Source organism: Danio rerio, chromosome 6, assembly GCF_049306965.1.
Source record: "Danio rerio strain Tuebingen ecotype United States chromosome 6, GRCz12tu, whole genome shotgun sequence".
Classification (NCBI taxonomy): domain Eukaryota; kingdom Metazoa; phylum Chordata; class Actinopteri; order Cypriniformes; family Danionidae; genus Danio; species Danio rerio.
This window is the reverse complement of record NC_133181.1, coordinates 20,839,669-20,859,002: the sequence shown is the minus strand read 5'-3', so window position 1 is coordinate 20,859,002 and position 19,334 is coordinate 20,839,669. Positions and strand designations below refer to the sequence as shown.

Sequence of the window (19,334 nt, the reverse complement as noted above, 5' to 3'; positions counted from 1 at the left end):
AAATTAATTTGATCTCTTTTTTTTAAAGATATACAAAACAATTATGAGTGTATTGTTTTTCTTGTTTCTTATAATGTCCTCAAATCATTAATGTAACTTCCATATTTATTAATGGAAATTTTTTGTATTTTATAATTCTATTTATTTCTACAATTTTTGGAACCTGATCTTTGATTGTTTTGTGAATGCATTGTGGAAAACCCTATCTGTATGTGAATTTGGAAACTGCAATATAAAACTAAATGAAAAAAAAATGAAAATATAAATATGTAAACACTTTTGGGAAATAACAGTTTTTTTCTTTTAAAAATACAAATATTAAATTATTTTGTATAAATAATTGTATAAATAAAACTTTGTGGTACTTTTTGTTGAAAATATAAAGTAGTGGTGAACAAATTATTGTTTGAGCATCGGCATTGTCTGATGAAGAGCCGGGTGGCACGAAACGTTACACGCTCTGTGTCAGCCTTTTTAATTTAATAAATTTGTATTTTTGGAGCCTTGGTGTTGCCGCCTTTGATTAACATTTAATTTGCACTTTTTGCGGTTTTGGCTGAGCACCCAGTTAAGAGAGATGTGCATGCTTTTGTACAGTTTTTAAATTTTTTTTTTTGAGCATCGGTATCACATTGGTCACATTGCAGGATTATTTTTTATAATTATTAAAAGATAAAGATATTATCAAAATTTGACATTATTTATACAATGATGACCATGTTATTTTACATTTGATTGTTTCATTTCTGTACTTAAATACAGTTCCACTCTCCAGAAAAGCATAAAGCACTGTTTATTTATTCATTATTGCTTGTAATTTATCATAATTTATGCAGATGAACTGCATAGAAAAAGTCTTGATCATCCAAGTCGATCTAAATTAATTAAATATTTCTAAATATAGCTATTTAAATCATCTGGTGAAACTATATTACAATCGCAATGTATATCGCAGCAAAACAAAATAATGCAATGTCAGATTTTTTCCAATATTGAGCAGCCCTAATATAAAGCAATTGGCAACACTGCCAGAGTCTTTCTCAGCCTAACGCATGCTGGACGTGAGCTGGCTACACCTACATTCATCCATTCATTCATTTTCTTGTCGGCTTAGTCCCTTTATTAAACCGGGGTCGCCACAGCGGAAGGAACCACCAACTTATCCAGCACGTTTTTACACAGCGGATGCCCTTCCTGCCGCAACCCATCTCTGGGAAAGCTACACCAACATTTCGAGGTATAAACAGAATAGAAAACTTTTACGGTACACATTTGATTCCACGGTAATGATATATACATCATACCATCCAGCCCTACCGCATTTATTTATTGCCATATTTATAGCAGAAATAATACCTGGTAATTTATGTCATAGAAAAATACATGTATATTTATTATCAGTGTGTTACTGAAATGCAACATGATTATTTATTTACTGTACTCTGTTAGCCCTTGCTGTAGTTTATTATAAAGCAGATGTCTGTAAACATCCTATGTAGCCCAAAGTAACTAATTGTAAACATTTGGAGTAAGATATTGTAACTGAATGTTGTGTTTACTTCAGAATGGTTTTCTATGGGAAAGTGCTAAGCATGTAGTTTAGCATCTTGTGCTTGTATTTTAGCAACACTTATTTGCTGTATAAAGCATGTATTATATCAATAAATATTTTGATCTGTGTTTCCGTTTCCAATAAAGGATCATGCTGATAGTGAGTGAGTCTTTGTTAAACTTAAAGTCCCCATTAAATCAAAATTAACCGTATGATTTTGTTAGCTCACATTGCTTGTGTTGTGGTAAACTATTCATCTGTGCATGTCATTAAAAAACAAAAATTGTTTGCCCCTATAATCTTAATTGAAATACAAAAATGCACTTTCTGTTTGTTTTTCTGTTAAATTGTCAGATTACGTATATCTTAGGAATTGGGCATGACTAACATATTTAACAACGCTGCTTTAACTGTCAGTTTTGACACTAAACAGAAATGGTGAGCAGGAAGTGTCTGTTAGGTTGTAATAACTTTGCCCAAACACTTTTCCCAATCTTTCTGAATGAAATGCCTACTTTACTACATCCAATCAGCTCGCAGTACAAAAAACAAGCCACGCCCACTGTTGTGTCATTTAATCTTTAGTTTCTCCAGGAACTGCGTCAGAATACAAAAAAAGGTCGCAACTTTAAGTTCATGCAGACTTTAAACGTTTTGTTTACTGGAGGTGAAAAAAGATTCAGATTTATATTTTATTGAAAACAGTAAAGACTTTTGGGTTATTGAGTATAAAATCAATTTTATTGTTCATTTTCTTTGAAAAGGACAGAATTCTTGGACAGAATATATTTTTAATTATGAAAATCATTTAGGTTACTCTAGACTTGTTTTACTAATTTATATTCATTTTAAAAACACATACTAGTTTGCACTTCGAGCTGGTGTGTGTGTGTGTGTATGTGTGTGTCTTCAGCTCATACAGCTTCACACAGAGCCTCAGATGCAGCAGAGGAAGCTCAGGATGAGGATCTGTTCTCCTCAGTTCCTCTGCCCCTCCTGCTCTCCGTCTACAAATCATTGACAGCGTTTATAAACACTGAACCTGACAATGCAACCCAAGCCATGACTGCTGGATTCAGATAAGTGTAATGTCACTGGCCACCTGTGCAGTGCAACCAGGGATGACTCTCAAGATCATCTAAACTGGGCCGATCAGCCGGTGCTGCACTGAGACACCAGCGAATCAGCTGACGGCACTCTGTTACACACAACACCGTCTTCAGAACCACACAACAACACACTTCTGCTCGCTCGCCAGGCTATCTCTGAATGTGTCTGAATCTCTTACCTGTTGACAAGCTCTTAGGGAAGGTCAGTCTGCTTCTGGACGTGACCCTCCGTGCGCCTCTGAATGGGAAACGGTCACACAGGATGTTGTAGAGCGTCACTCCTACTGACCAGACTGTAGCTGGAGTGGCATTGTAGCGATGTCTACGAAACCACTCAGGAGGAGCGTATGCAGGAGTGCCTGAGAGACATAAAAAGACCACAAACATCTTCTCAAAATGCTCCAGTACAGACAAATTCCCTTTAGTGGATCAGCAGAAGTTCACAAACATCAACACAACGTTTCCTTCTGTAACTCAAACTCACCAGCAAAGTATTTGTAGGCCGAGCGCTTCAGCAGATCTCCACAGCCGAAGTCCAGCAGCTTGATGTCTTGGGACTCTGTGGAGATCAGCAGGTTCTCTGGTTTGACGTCCCGGTGCAGGACGCCACGGCTCTCGCAGTGTTTTAGCGCGATCAGCTGCACCAGCACTTTCTTGGCCAGACGCTCATCCAGACAGCCGTTCTCCTCACAGAAGCTCTGGAGGTCTTGGCAAGGATCCGGTCGCTCCAGGATCAGGATGTAGCGTCTGGGACGGTCAAACCAGTCCAGCAGCTGCAGGACACTGGGGCAGGCAGGAGCTGACGTGACACGGGTCATCAATGCCACCTCCAGCGGCAGCCGACCCTGACCATCCTGCAGGACAAACCCTCCATTATATCCATAACTGAATCACACATGGCAAACACAACAGATTCACATCAAAACATACAACTTTCAGTCGCTCCGGGGTCCGGTCCTTCGACACGTACTTGATGGCCACCTGCAGACAGAAAAAGCAGAGTAAATCACACCTGCCTGATTGTGACACATCACATTTACTGACAGCAACATTTCTAAAGCATGTCTGAACAAAGGAGGGAAGAAAATCTCTTACTGGCAGTCCATCAGACCTGCGGATCCCAGCAAACACAGAGCCGAATCCACCTTGTCCCAGCAACGGGCCCTTCAGGTACAAGTCTGCAACACAGAAGAGCACAAGAAATGAAGAAAAGAGAGAAAGAGAAAACATGCTGGGGTCTCTTCAATGACAAATAATTTCGTTTCTGAGCCATAAGATCTAGAAGATGAGCAGTGCTGACCTCTGCGAGAGCGTTTGGCTGGTCTGCTGGACGAGGTGGACGGTGTTTGCTGGCTGCTGCTCTGCCTTTTCCTCTTGCTGTTCCTCTGGTCTTTGGATGCAGAATCAGCCAAATGTGAAGGCAGAGGAGCCAAAAAACCAGGAAGCTCAGTGGTGCTGTCCCGTGTATCTTCTGTATATCAAAACATTTTTAATAAATCTTTTTTCTTAACTTCTGGAATTCTTTTCATATTAGTCAAACATCGTACATCATCATACAGTGATATACAATGACAAACAAACGAAAGACTAAAAACACTCACCTCCTCTTTCTTCACCCATGTGGGACATGGACAATCTCCTCCAACCTGCAATAAAACAGACAAATACAGACAAATATGAAAATAAATGTAAAACAAATTAAAGAAAAAGAAGAGAAAAAAAACGAAATGAAAAAAGAGCAACAAAAAATGTTGTAAAAAAATAATCAGAAAAAGAACTAAAATAAAAATGTTTAAAGAAATTGTGATCTTTATAAGTCTTCTCTCAGAAATCCTCCAACAGCTTCAGAAATCTCAGGATTCGCACAGAAATGCTCTGCAAAGTCGCCTCGTCTCTCAACCAACAGATTGCGATGGGTTTGTTTTTGTATGCAGTCAGAATTCATATCATAACACTCGTTGCTATAGCAACTAACATTGTAAAAGACAAATAGACAAAAAGGGGTGTAAATCCGACTAGTTCTAATTAAAAGCTCTTGTTATTAAATTAAAAATGTATAAAAAAAGAACTTCTGGGATAAATTTCAAAAGGCCAATCATCTTTCATCAATACTGCGTCATCACCATACACTGATCGAGCTATCAACTCAAATAAAAATGGCTCATTTGAACAGCTGTCTTCGCATCTCAGCATAATAAAACAATATACACAAGCATTAATATATTCCAGGAGTTTAATTTCAATTTACAATTTAATAACAGACACGATCAGTTGACACCAAATTACCATGATCACATATGAAATACTAAAAGCCTTATTTAATTTAATATTATTGTTGTTTTTATTATCATACAATTTATTTTATTTAAAAATATAATTCATTAACATACCTTAATTGTGCGTTGGCCATACATTTATTACGCAAGGAGTGACGTCAGGGACGTCGGTCACATGACCTTTCATAATGCCCTGCTTCAGCGTGATTCGGCAATAATATGAAATTTAGCGTAAACAAAATGTGTTCCTCAGAAAGTAATACAATAATTTTTCTGAAAACAGTTTATAATGCCAGTAGATCTCCCGAATGGAGAACAATATCATCCTCGTCCACTTCTTCATTATGGTAAGTTACATTTAACGTTATAGAAGAGCTCGTTTGTTAAGTACTGTTTATTAAAAACTTTATTCTTGAATTTCTGTGCGATTTTCGATAACTGTAAAGATTATAAATATAAACATATTGTAAAGATGAATGTGGGTGATGACGCAATGAAGTTTTGCTGAAAGCTGATTGGCCTATTGAAAAATATTTAATCTTATAGCGAGCTTAAGAACAAGTCTGTTTTATCTCCCCTTTTGTCTTTTTACACATTTTACAGAAAAGAAAAAGAGAAAAAATAAATGTAAAGTTAGGTGCACTCTATCTATTAGGTTTGTGCCTATGAAGTGAACGATTTTACTCCACACTTCCACTGGCTATGATGATTAATTATTATGATTAATTAATGAGTAATAATTAAGATTTAGGGAATCGAATAATTGCACGAATTATAATCATAAAAATAAAAATATCTCAGACACGCAAAGTCAAGCTATTACATTGTTAGTTGCTATAGAAACGCGTGTTATGATATGAATTCTGACTGCATATAAAATCAATTGAACCCATCGCAATCTGTTGGTTGAGAGACGAGGCGACTTTGCAGAGCATTTCTGTGCGAATCCTGAGATTTCTGAAGCTGTTGGAGGATTTCTGAGAGAAGACCTATTTTAAAGAGCACAATTTCTTTGATCATTTTTATTTTAGTTCTTTTTCTGATTATTTTTTTAAACATTTTTGTTGCTCTTTTTTCATTTCGTTTTTTTTTCTTCTTTTTCTTTTTCTTTACTTTGTTTTACATTTATTTTCATATTTGTCTGTATTTGTCTGTTTTATTGCAGGTTGGAGGAGATTGTCCATGTCCCACATGGGTGAAGAAAGAGGAGGTGAGTGTTTTTAATCTTTCATTTGTTTGTCATTGTATATTACTGTATGATGCTGTATGATGTTTGACTAATATGAAAAGGATTACAGAAGTTAAGAAAAAAGATTCATTAAAAATGTTTTGATGCACAGAAGATACACGGGACGGCACCACTGAGCTTCCTGGCTTTTTGGCTCCTCTGCCTTCACATTTGGCTGATTCTGCATCCACAGACCAGAGGAACAGCAAGAGGAAAAGGCAGAGCAGCAGCCAGCAAACACCGTCCACCTCGTCCAGCAGACCAGCCAAACGCTCTCGCAGAGGTCAGCACTGCTCATCTTCTAGATCTCATGGATCAGAAACGAAATGATTTGTCATTGAAGAGACCCCAGCATGTTTTCTCTTTCTCTCTTTTCTTCATTTCTTGTGCTCTTCTGTGTTGCAGACTTGTACCTGAAGGGCCCGTTGCTGGGACAAGGTGGATTCGGCTCTGTGTTTGCTGGGATCCGCAGGTCTGATGGACTGCCAGTAAGAGACTTTCTTCCCTCCTTTGTTCAGACATGCTTTAGAAATGTTGCTGTCAGTAAATGTGATGTGTCACAATCAGGCAGGTGTGATTTACTCTGCTTTTTCTGTCTGCAGGTGGCCATCAAGTACGTGTCGAAGGACCGGACCCCGGAGCGACTGAAAGTTGTATGTTTTGATGTGAATCTGTTGTGTTTGCCATGTGTGATTCAGTTATGGATATAATGGAGGGTTTGTCCTGCAGGATGGTCAGGGTCGGCTGCCGCTGGAGGTGGCATTGATGACCCGTGTCACGTCAGCTCCTGCCTGCCCCAGTGTCCTGCAGCTGCTGGACTGGTTTGACCGTCCCAGACGCTACATCCTGATCCTGGAGCGACCGGATCCTTGCCAAGACCTCCAGAGCTACTGTGAGGAGAACGGCTGTCTGGATGAGCGTCTGGCCAAGAAAGTGCTGATGCAGCTGATCGCGGCGCTAAAACACTGCGAGAGCCGTGGTGTCCTGCACCGGGACGTCAAACCAGAGAACCTGCTGATCTCCACAGAGTCCCAGGACATCAAGCTGCTGGACTTCGGCTGTGGAGATCTGCTGAAGCGCTCGGCCTACAAATACTTTGCTGGTGAGTTTGAGTTACAGAAGGAAACGTTGTGTTGATGTTTGTGAACTTCTGCTGATCCACTAAAGGGAATTTGTCTGTTCTGGAGCATGTTGAGAAGATGTTTGTGGTCTTCTTATGTCTCTCAGGCACTCCTGCATACGCTCCTCCTGAGTGGTTTCGTAGACATCGCTACAATGCCACTCCAGCTACAGTCTGGTCAGTAGGAGTGACGCTCTACAACATCCTGTGTGACCGTTTCCCATTCAGAGGCGCACGGAGGGTCACGTCCAGAAGCAGACTGACCTTCCCTAAGAGCTTGTCAACAGGTAAGAGATTCAGACACATTCAGAGATAGCCTGGCGAGCGAGCAGAAGTGTGTTGTTGTGTGGTTCTGAAGACGGTGTTGTGTGTAACAGAGTGCCGTCAGCTGATTCGCTGGTGTCTCAGTGCAGCACCGGCTGATCGGCCCAGTTTAGATGATCTTGAGAGTCATCCCTGGTTGCACTGCACAGGTGGCCAGTGACATTACACTTATCTGAATACAGCAGTCATGGCTTGGGTTGCATTGTCAGGTTCAGTGTAGATAAACGCTGTCAATGATTTGTAGACGGAGAGCAGGAGGGGCAGAGGAACTGAGGAGAACAGATTCTGATCCTGAGCTTCCTCTGCTGCATCTGAGGCTCTGTGTGAAGCTGTATGAGCTGAAGACACACACACACATACACAAACACACACACACACACAAGCTAGTCTACAGTAGACAAATGTACAGTTTCTAGACCACTTCGAGAAAAAACGGAGACAGATGTTAAATAAATCATGAACAATAAAGTTATTTTATACGCAATTACAGCAGTTTTTTTTTCTTTACTGGTTTCACTATAATGTAAATATTCAAACCTACAAAAGCAAATTGTTATGAAAAAACTGAAAAAGCCCCCCGTGATGAAGAAGGCAAAATCATATTTATGTAGGCTAGAAAATAATATGTTTTGTAATATTTTAATCCTTTATATATATATATATATATATATATATATATATATATATATATATATATATATATATATATATATATATTCTTATTATATCCTATATATAGGCCTATCTTTAATATATAAATTTTTTTATATGTAAAGATATTTGCGTATTGCTCAGACCGGCTTTGTTTTGGTCTAATGAAAAATCTATTATAGTTCCTTAAATTAGCAACGCGCCAGCAGTGCGCCTCAGAACGCCTTCCTTTTTAGAGCAGAAGGCCTATGAGCGCACATATGAGCGCAAATGCATTTACTATTTAAAGAGCGTGGCGCAACACCTCAAAACGACTCTTGCGCCAAGCTGAAACTAGCAAACAAGTATTGCGCCGCGCCTTGCGCCACATTGCGCCGGGTGTATGATTGGGCCCTGCGTGTTTTTCCTCATCTCAACAGTTTATCTAATGAAACACACAATAATTTAATATTTGTTTTAACAAATAAAGCTCATAGTGTTAATAAAACTGTTTACTCTACACTTTGTACCGTGATTTTTATGAATGTTTATTATGAGCAGGGCCGGATTTAGTGATTTGGGGGCCCTAAGCAATTCGAGTCATGGGACCCAGAAGTCCTTCAGTAATAAGCACTTTTCATATTTGCTTATTTATTTAGCTGTCTTTATCTTAGATCACTCTGTCTTGCTTTCTATATTTTTATCTTAACACAATCTCTACATTTAAATAGATTTGTTTGCTTAAAAATGAGTTCACAACTAAAAATAATGAATAAACTATTTGGTTTTTAAAACTAAATTTTCATCTGATTTGACTGCTGGACTGATCCATGATTGGGGGTGGGGGGACACAATTGCACACATACTAATTAAGGTAAATTTGTATTTGTTAGAGCCTTATTCTACAAAGTATAACAGGAAATGACATTATATATAATTTATAGAAACTGTTATTAGTATTTATTGTCGACCTCCAGACTTCCTTGGGGCCCTGAGCGGCTGCTTACTTTGCTTATTGGTTTAATCCGCCCCTGATTATGCACTGTAACCCCTGCTGTTGTCATTACTAAAGATATTAAGTTAATACAACTTGACATTACTTAAAATACCAAGTTTTGGCATCAAAGGTATGTTTAACTTACTCATTAGGCAGCAAAAACTTTTAATTCATATTTTAAGTTCTCTGAACTTACCATTTTAATTTCTTTAAATGATTCTCCATGTCTCTGTTTAAAATGATTGGTTGTGCTTGAGATTCTGCCTTGACAACCGTGCTGATTGGTACATATACAGTATGTTATATGACACAGGGTGGTCATTTTGCTTGTGATGCTGATTTTTCCTGAAGCAGGACAGAGGCACTACCTGAACCCATCTGACGAAAGAGAAAAGTTAAATTAGTCAGTAGATATTTAAATGCTGATAAACATTTTTCCTAATTGATATACACGCTGGGGCAACACAGTAACTCAGTGGTTAGCACTGTCGCCTCACAGTAAGAAGGTCGCTGGGCCAGTTAGCATTTCTGTGTGGAGTTTGCATCATCTCCCCTTGTTCACGTTGGTTTCCTCCATGTGCTCCGGTTTGCCCCACAAGTCCAAAGACATGTGCTATAGATGAATTGGGTAAGCTAAATTGTCTGTATGTGTGTATGTCCTGGTCCTCCAGGTTGAGGGTTGATCGTTGGGCTAACAACCCACCTCGTAAACATTAAACGTTACGAAACACCAACATGGTGTGGCTAAATATCAACTTTGATATAAACGACTCTGGGAGTAATAAGTAAAGAATATAAAAGCTGATTAATCATTTTAAGTTATCTATACTTAAAAATTTAAGTTAATTCAATGAACAGACCACATTTGGTGAACTCAATTAATTGAGTTGTAGAACAACTCAAATGAACTGAGGGAATCACTTTCCTCAAATCATTTGAGTAGTCTCAACTTATTAGTGTTTACAGTGTGAGTCAAAGAGTCATTCTGTGATTCTGCAGTGATGCTGAGTAAATAAGAGATCAGCTAAATCATCCAATAAGAGTTAATACAATTTCATACATATTTAACACAGAAAACAAACAAAACCTACGTGAGACCAAGAGACTTTATTGAAAGAAAAAATCATGAAATGAAGTCATACAATGCGTCATTCAGCAGCAATCATAACTTAAAGATTGTAGTCAGTTCTTGTTTTCTCAGACCTATAATAAATGATTATCTTTGCAAAACGCATGATCTATTTTGTATATGGTGACATAACCTGTTATATGATGTTATACTGGAAAAAGACTGCCAAGGGTGTTAAGACATTCAGAATAACAATATTTCAGACTCAGAATATGGGCATGGTTGTACAATTATGTCACTGGAGCACAATTAACTGTCTTTAGAAATAGAAATGACAGAAGCAAATACATATTCATTTTTTACCTTCATAAGTATCCTTGCAATGACGTGAAAATGAGATCGCAATAAAAAAAAAGAGATTTTATGTCATATTGTTTATCACATAAAATCGTACATAGCAGTCAACACTGAAATCCATACATAATACATTACGTTTGAATGAATCCCATTTCTGTGATATAAATAATAAACATTCTGAACAGAGAACTGTAACATTGAGCAAATACAGCAGAGATACAATAGAACTCACAATGTAGTCACTATCTATTGAAACCAAATTTGAAAAAAAAGAACTTGAATATATTTATTATTTATTATTATACAAATTTAACAACAAATGACCTGATAAAATGTCACAACATTACATTCAAATCACCATCTGTTACTTGCTGCTTACTTTTATCACAGTTGCGTTGCCTAAAAGGGTCAGTTCTTAAATGATTAAATAAATTTTTCTCAAGTATGTCTGGACAAATGTGACACCGTCACACTTTCAGTTATTCAAGTCACTGCAGCACATCACGGTAATAAACAAAGATGTAAACTAAGTACATTGCTTTATGAACTATTACAATTACTTGAAGCACAGTCAACATCAATGAAGTTGAGCCAAGTAAAAATTTCAAAGATTAAACAATCAGGCCCTTCTGAAGGCTGAAATAAATGATTAAACACTGACTGTCATCTGGTTTGTAATCAACAACTATTTTCAGACCAAAGAATATCATGCGCTGAATGAAACAAACTTTGTTACAAAGAATAAATCAAGAATAAATGTCACCTTCAAATGTAAAACCAATGTGACCAATTGACTTCCCTTAAAAATATGAGGACCTATTAAGTTGACTTAACTTACCTTTTTATAGTCAACTAATTGCTTTTTACAGCGTAATTAAAATGAGAGTCATTTTCTCAAAATCACAACATTTATGACTGCCCGTTTTGCCACTTACGAATTTAAAATGAAGCATATTTTCATACAATTTATTGCTCACATTACATGTATGATAACTTAAATACATTTGAATATACTGTATAATATGACTAAAACAATTAGTTTGAAATAAATAAGAGTAATAACCGCTAGACATTAAGTATGCTTAGAAACCCGACATTGTCACAAAAGTAATACCTTGTTTGTAACATGGATTAGTTTAGATAAGTTTATTTACAATTCTTTTTTATGGGCAATCATATTGACAAATGATACAACACACTCTCTACTGTAAACAAACAGCTTCAGATCTGTGGATTTAAACACTGTTACATTTCTTTCACACACCAACTGTTTAATTTCAAAAGGCTTCAATTTATTGTCAAGAGCCATGGGTACTGATTTAGTTTTGCTTGTGTATGTTTTATCCCAGCATTCTTTACAATATATTCTTTTGTGTTCAACAGAAGACAATTTTCATTTTTAGATGAACTTTCCCGTTTTATATCTAATATACTGTTTATAAATGTTAAATTTTTTTAATTCTCAAAAAATACACAAGGACCATGTTTAGGGTTGCCAGGTCCAAGAAAAGACAGCTTAATGATAGCTGTGTTCTTTTGCTCACTTGTAGTGGTTTTTGGGTTGCCAGGTATGCTTTCCAGGATCAACGTCCATTATGTAAAGAGTTTTCATTTTGCACATTATGAAAGTATCCCCAAAAAGCGCAAACTGCAACTTCAGATTTTTTTCCTGCAGCTGCATTTTCAAAATAGCCCAATTGTGCAGGAAAACTGCAATCCTGGCAAAACTGACCACCACCAAATTCAACCACACTGCTAAGAAAAAAAACTGCTGCTGCTGTTATTTTTACTACAACTATAACTAGTACTACTACTACTACTAATAATAATAATAATAATAATTTTCCTGAATAAAAATCAGTATAGAATTATTTTTAAGACAATATAGAAACATTGGTTTAGTAATGATCTTTGAAAGCTGAGCTTTGGCCTTTAAAATAAATTAAATCTATCAAATTAAATTTCTTTAAACTTTTGCATTCTATTATGATTGATTATAGAATGTTTTAAATAAATATGTTGAAATACATTTTATTCAGAACTTACACACATCTGTGTTTAGCATGTATTATGTTGCTTGCTTTGAATCTCACCTGGCATTTATAAGACACTGTGCCAGGTTGATGTTGGCAGGTGTTCCAGTTATGGTGATCTGGCGGTCTGATGACCCCTCCATGGCATTGGCAATTTTGATCTGAGCTCCAGACATTTGACGGATTTCATAAATTTTGGTGCCCTGACGTCCAATTATACAGCCTATTAGCTGAAAATATAAAGTTAGACAGATTAAAATGAGTTCAATGCCTGTTTCTTCTTTGATTAGGGGTATAACGACACATCATAATGTAAAACTGTGAAATATAAATGTGCAGATGTGCATCGCTTATGTAAACAATGGGTCTTGCAATACTGAACTTGTTTTTTTTTTTTTGCAGAACTCGACTTATTGTTTAAGGTATATTTCACCCAAAAAGGTCAATTCTGTTTCCCTGTCTTACGCTGATAATGGTGTTTCAAGGCTGTGAAATCACACGTTTGTTTACCACAGAGATATTACAGATGATACATTTGTAAATGATGTTCACTTTGTTGCACAGAGAGATATTCCTTTGCTTTATGCGACCTCAGTGCATCGTCAGGACTTGAGTGTATCGTTACAGTCCTATCTTTGATACAGTTTCCCCAAAAACGGGCACACAAAGTTCATGAGTACTGGCCTGTGAACTGGCATCCACACCTATTAACAGAACAAATGCAGGAAAACTGAGAAATACAGAGAACACTGAACACAACATTAAGCATGTTTAAACTGTGCAACTGTCCAAATCTGTTATAAAACTCTTAAATCTAATGGAAAATTTCCTGATTTACAGTAAAATACTGTTCATGTTTCAAAGCGACTGACATTCCAGGAGTTTCTAATGGCACTTCACATTTAACTTTTTATTCACTTTTATTTACTGATTGTTCTTAATTGTTCTTATTATAAACAGGTTCATGTTAAATTTTGTTATTAATTTTAGGTTTTTGGTTTTTGTCTTAGGGATGTCAACGGCAAGCACCAAGGAATATCATGCAGCTCACACTCCCAGTCCAACTTCACCCCAAAGTACTCCAGCGGATATGGGGGTGTTTTAGAGAAACTCAGCTTTACCTGTTTGCTTCAGCCAAGACCGGCCACTGCTCCGCTCAGCACAGATGCACTGGCTCACTGCTGGCTTCGGACATGTGTATCAGGCAAGTTTGCATTTCCCTAGTGAGTCTTCTTGTACAGTCAGTCTTCTTGTGCAAGGTCAGGGAGGACGAGGAGCAGATCTTGCTGGTTGCACCACACTGGCCCACCCAAACCTGGTTTCCAGAACTCACACTCCTCGGGACAGACCCTCCCTGACAGATTCTCCTGAGGAAGGACCTTCTTTCTCAAGAAAAAGGAGAAGGTAGTTGGAATTTTTATAGGTTTAAAGAAGGCATTTGACACAATAAATCATAATATATTGGTAAACAAATGATAAAGGTATGGTATTAGAGGAGTAGCCTTGGACTGAATAAGCAGTTATTTAAAAAATAGGCAACAGTTTGTGGAAATTGGCAACCAGACATCTTCATATCTAAATATAAAGTGTGGCATAGCACAAGGATCAGTTTTAGGTCCAATATTGTTTATAATTTACATTAATGATATGTGTAAGATATCATAGTTGTTTAAGTTTATATTATTTGCAGATGATGCAAGTATCTTTTGGTTTATTAAAAAAATTATGGTTTGACGTAAACAAATTGTCATTAAATATAAGTAAAACAAAGGTTATGTTGTTTGAGAAATTAAAAAGTCTAATACAGGGCTCGAAATTGCCACCATTTTGGTTGCATTTGTGCCCGAGATTTAATCTATGCGACCTCATAATATATGTGGGAGCATTTGTGCGACTGCATATAGTGGCTGTAGGGCGACCTGTTAAGATGTTTTCTAAAAACGTGCTGAGTCGCTCTTCCCTGCTGCTATATTGGTTAATATTAGCTGTAAATCACTCAAGGGTTTCGCCTGTCAGATGATGGAGCTTTTGTTACCGCGGGAAATGCAAACAGCTGAAGAGTGAAAAGTAGCCTACACACAGATTTGCAAACCCCACCTAAAGTTACAACATAATGGCGCCGATGACAGCGATCATGACATGTGGTGAATGTTGATCCGTCAGCCGAGATCACTCGAGTGTTTTCGGAGAAGGTGCCCGAAGATTGATGCGTTGCATTCACTGCGTGTTCAGCGCAAATGTCCGCTAAATGTGAAATCTAACACTGTACACATCATCGCCAAAGAAGCTCGCCTTTGCTAAGTTTTAATTGAATCTGTGGCTCATAGCAAAGAGCGGTATTGCGCCAGTGGTCATCACAAGAATCCTGCTCTGCCTGCTTATAAATTGGTGCGCTGACTCGCCTGCTTTCCACAAACACAGAAAAAAGAAAATCAGTTAATAACAAGACTGAGCATTTAAAATGACACAAACCCAGATCAAAACCTTTAAAGAGTGATAGAAGTGAGACTTTTATTACTTTCTTTTGTCCATTCTTTCTTGAAATGTATATTTTTATTTAGTTACTAACTAAAAAAAACTGTTTTGCAGCTTTCAGCCTTGAATTGAATGATTTAATACAATCTTTTGTTTGTTTTGTAGCAGAAATATTATTTATTAGATAAAAACAATAGTGCAAAATAAATATTTCTTACTGCAATGCTTCATTTTAGTTTGATGCAAACCATAAATTTATTTTTCATAAAGTAACAGACTTTTTTAGCAGATAACTTACATTCAAGCACATTCAGGGCAGCATGATCATGGGAGATGCAATTCATTGTTAGTATTATTGTCATCATTAATATTTAATAATGATTAGATACATTCTGGAATTATTGCTCACAAATATCAATAAGTCATCTCAGCATTAGTTAGATAGTTGTTTCTGGTTTTTGTTAGTCCTAATTGATGTAGTTTTCAAATACAATCAGTCCCTTAAAATACAAAAAAGTCATTAGACTGATGGAAAATGTGAGGTATTAGGAGCATACAAGTCCTTTATTTTTTTAAATGAAAGATACTCAAGTTTAATGATTTGGTTCAATTTAAAACAGCACAATTTATGTTTAAAGCTAGGAATGAATTACTTCCAAAATGCATGCAAAAGTTATTTAAAGAAAGACAAGGGGGATATAATCTGAAAGAAGAACTAAGTTTTAGGAAGTTAAAAACAAGGACAACTTTAACAAGTTTGTGTATGTCTGTCTGTGATGTGAAATTTTTGATTGGACCACTGACCAGCCGCCGGTGTCTCCGCTTGCTCTCCCCCCTTTTTGGGTGTTTGATCATGCCCTCCCCACCACACTTACATTTATAGAGCAAGAATGAATACGACTCATTCACTCCTCCCAGGTAGAGGATGAAATGTCAATTCCTAATTCCCTCTCCCAAGAATCTTTAAGGTGTGCAGTAGAGACCGAAACGTGAGAAGCATCTCTAAATCTATAAATTTCAAGATCTAATTTCAAAATCAGATCTTTAAATTTGGTCACTAAAGGTTTCTCCATTGGGCACTGCCTCAAAAGCTTGTACAAATCATGGTCAAGAGAGACTTCCTCGCACTGAGGAAAATTGTGTTTGATAAAATGACGCACCTGTAAATAACGAAAAAAGTGTGATTGTGAGAGTCCAAAAGTTTTATATAAGTATTCAAATGTGGCCAGTTTGTTATCTACACAAAAATCCTTCACTGAACTCCGTCTTTTGTTACTCCAAAAAGTAAAGATCTTATCAAGTTGTCCGGGCACAAAATCATGATTTTTGCAGATAGGTAAATAAATTGAGGGATACTTAATCTTTAATGCCATTTTCACTTGTCAGGGGTGCATTTCTGAAAACAATAGTTAGCCAACTAAGGTCCCAAGTTCCATCTTTGTAATGAATAAATATAAGGCAAAGAAAAAACATAGCTTCTGGTCAGTTTAAGATATTCCATAAAACACCTTATAGACTATGAGTCTTTTTTAGCTAAAGGTTGCCCTTATGTTTCCCTTTTCAATCTAAAAGTGTTGCAAAAAATAACAAAGTAGCTTTAATGTAATAAGTTATAATGTATTGCTTTGCTGCGTCCTCCTTTATGTTTTAATGACACATAATAATCTTTACACCAAATTAAAGGCACAGCAGCCAGTAACTTTCAGTTGTTGTAGAGTAGAGTAGCTGATTACTGTTACTTTTTAGGTATTTTAATTACAGTTACTTATAATGCACTTGCGCTACATTGTAAAATAATTAAACTTGGTGAATATCACTATATAATTTTATCCATTTTTCTTCTAAAAGTAAACTCTGCCGCTTTAAAATCATCGTAGTGCAGGTGCACATGATTTCGTGCCAGTTTGCTGTACAGTCATATTCTAAAGCAGATGTCAGACTCTACTAAAGCCAGTGGCTGTTTTACGAAATGAAAATATTCAATTTACTTCACTTTTCTGAAACAAGCAGACAAGAACATTACAGTAATATGCAAGCTATGTCCTGGGGAGAAGAACTATCAACCGCCTTCAACAGCACAAGTAATTTACTAAAGCACCTGACATGGCAGCATAGACAAACACTTCTGAGTAATCCCTGTTCATCATCAACAGATAACACTGCGGCAACAAAATCAAAACTTGATTTTACTTCACCAGCGCAGATAATGTCTGAAGGTGAACTTAAAAAAGTTATTCCAGGCTAAGTTGTGGAAAAGATGCTCCTGCTGCATACTGTAGAATCTCCGTTTTTTAGGTGCATATTAAACAAAATGCCTGTGTCTGTCAAAAAAAACAGCACTGCCTGATCGAAAAACATTTTCGACTTACTTAGATAAGCGTTATTCTGACCTAAATATGGAGCTTAACGGGACATTTAAGAGTTTGGAAAATAATTTTATAATTGCTGACATTTGGACCAGCCATAACAAAAGTTTTTTTTCTTTTCTGAATGACAACGCATTGGATTGATCCTTCTACTTTTGTAAGAGGACATGCAGCACTAAGCTAGTAAAAGAGCTTGGGGAAGACACAAATATGATGTGATCAGCAATGAAATCGAGCAAGTACATTCGGCTTATGGACTGAATTCTAAAGTGACAGCAACCATGACCGGCAACGGGTCTAATTTGATCAAAGCTTTTAGAATGCTCCAAAAATCACTCTGATGAGGAATCCAAAGAAGATGAAGAGGTGACATTTACTGATGTTGAGCATACCCTCTTCACAGAATCTGAAGGACAGTTTTCCTATCCCTCCACACTTAAGGTGTGCATCGAGAAATGGCTTCAAGCAAACAAGTAAAAATTCATCTACAGAAGTGCAACTTCAAAGTATTCTACAACAAAAGCAAAAGCAAGTTCTTCTGTTACTTCTGTATTAGTAGATATTTGTAAAAAAAAAAAAAAACTCATAGTGCCTGTTTCAACACGATGGAATTCTTTTCATGACGCCCTGTTTAGGATCACGGACATTCCCCTTTCTAAATTAAATACCGTCTGCACTCAGTTTGGAATCAAATGCCTCACTGATCGGGAGTATCTGTTTCTAAAGAAGTAATGTATTGTGCTGAAGCCACTCACTTTTGCACTAGACATATTGCAAGGAGAATATTTTTGTAACCCTTCTTCCAACTCTGGAGATTCTAGTGTCCAAAAAATTGTTGTTTTATTTTTCATGCTATTATGTGAAGTGTCTGAATAAGTGTCTGATGTTTTTTTTTTGTCTCATAGGCGATCAAGGTGCGCTTTTCCTCAATGATGGACAATAAAGAAGCTCTCCTGGATGCAGTCACTTTGCTTAAATTTAAGTTATGCTGGATCAGAAAAAATGAGAAAAAAAGACATGGTTAGGGCAACGATAATTACAGAGTGCCGTGGGTTGTCTCTTGAAGACCAACAACATGCTCAAGATCACAAGAACACTGCTGACTCCAGTAATGATTTTTTTCATTTGAGGAGGATGACTGTACCTACTTTGCTGAAACAGAGGTGATGGAATATTTAAAATCTGCTGGGTTTGAGCTGGGTGTTTTTAGCCAGTTTCCCAGGATTAAGGCCATTTTACCGAGGTTCAACACAGCCACACTATCAAGCACACCAGTCGAAAGGCTTTTAAGCCAGAGCGATCTTTAGCCAGACTGTCAATTGAATGCTTTGAGAGATTTACATTAATGAGATACAACCACTTTTTCAAAAACAAGGCAGCTAATTAGTACAAAAAGGTTTTTGGAAAATATGAGTGCTTACAGTATGCAAGAAATATGGTGCTTGTTGGTTTAAGCAAGTGTCAGAGGAATACTGTTTGTTAATTAAAGGGTACAGTTAACTTCACTTTGTTTAAACAGTTCACTTTGTTGAAACTCATGACATGATTACATACAGTACATTATGTATAAATATGGTAATCATTGCTTTGAAAGTAAGCTTCATGATTACAGCTTAATGCATGTCATGTTTAACATTTCATAAATTTAAGCTTTTTTGTAATTCAGATATGCAGAATATTTTTTGTTGTTGTTCAAGAATTGTGTTTCTAAAGGTTACATTTCTTGCAAAAAATATGTATTTAATTATAGAATGTTTTTATAGAATGTAATAAAGATGATTCAGAAATCTAAAGGGCT

At 36.7% G+C, this 19,334-nt stretch overlaps 3 protein-coding genes across 9 annotated transcripts in view; 1 reads left to right on the top strand and 2 right to left on the bottom strand.

The window, feature by feature from the left end:
- LOC137490198 (serine/threonine-protein kinase pim-3-like) overlaps positions 1-5,254 on the bottom strand; it is a 25,144-nt gene extending 19,890 nt beyond the window's left edge. Inside the window, exons 1-9 of one of the 2 annotated variants that reach the window (XM_073954049.1) lie at positions 5,052-5,254; positions 4,263-4,307; positions 3,962-4,132; positions 3,757-3,839; positions 3,592-3,642; positions 3,146-3,515; positions 2,841-3,020; positions 2,655-2,750; positions 617-2,559 (exon numbers count right to left, since the gene is read on the bottom strand). In XM_073954049.1, coding sequence (XP_073810150.1) covers positions 2,531-2,559; positions 2,655-2,750; positions 2,841-3,020; positions 3,146-3,515; positions 3,592-3,642; positions 3,757-3,839; positions 3,962-4,132; positions 4,263-4,290 — 1,008 coding nt within the window. In that variant the 5' untranslated portion in view covers positions 4,291-4,307; positions 5,052-5,254 and the 3' untranslated portion in view covers positions 617-2,530. Of the gene's footprint in view, positions 1-616; positions 2,560-2,654; positions 2,751-2,840; positions 3,021-3,145; positions 3,516-3,591; positions 3,643-3,756; positions 3,840-3,961; positions 4,133-4,262; positions 4,308-5,051 lie in introns of those variants that run through there. The other variant, XM_068219205.2, reaches the window with a different exon arrangement.
- LOC137490200 (serine/threonine-protein kinase pim-3-like) lies at positions 4,810-19,334 on the top strand. 5 transcript variants are annotated; one of them, XR_012407919.1, is made up of 9 exons: positions 4,810-5,284; positions 6,103-6,147; positions 6,359-6,448; positions 6,571-6,653; positions 6,768-6,818; positions 6,895-7,267; positions 7,393-7,572; positions 13,706-13,899; positions 18,442-19,334. XR_012407919.1 is itself a non-coding variant. In XM_073954043.1 (9 exons), exons 1-9 carry the CDS (start codon positions 5,227-5,229, stop codon positions 7,880-7,882), a joined length of 1,086 nt encoding a protein of 361 aa, XP_073810144.1. In that variant the 5' UTR covers positions 5,138-5,226; the 3' UTR covers positions 7,883-8,095. The 5 variants fall into 5 exon arrangements, 1 of the variants encoding a protein (XP_073810144.1); XR_012407917.1 differs by having other exon boundaries at positions 5,081-5,284; positions 6,278-6,448; positions 13,706-14,099; positions 18,442-19,333; XR_012407918.1 differs by having other exon boundaries at positions 5,123-5,284; positions 6,278-6,448; positions 18,442-19,327.
- The window catches only part of si:dkey-45d16.4, a 52,810-nt gene continuing 43,801 nt past the window's right edge, over positions 10,326-19,334 (bottom strand). For both annotated transcript variants that reach the window (XM_073954050.1, XM_073954051.1), the window contains exons 5-6: positions 13,817-14,077; positions 10,326-13,399 (exon numbers count right to left, since the gene is read on the bottom strand). In XM_073954050.1, coding sequence (XP_073810151.1) covers positions 13,852-14,077 — 226 coding nt within the window. In that variant the 3' untranslated portion in view covers positions 10,326-13,399; positions 13,817-13,851. The remainder of the gene's footprint in view (positions 13,400-13,816; positions 14,078-19,334) is intronic.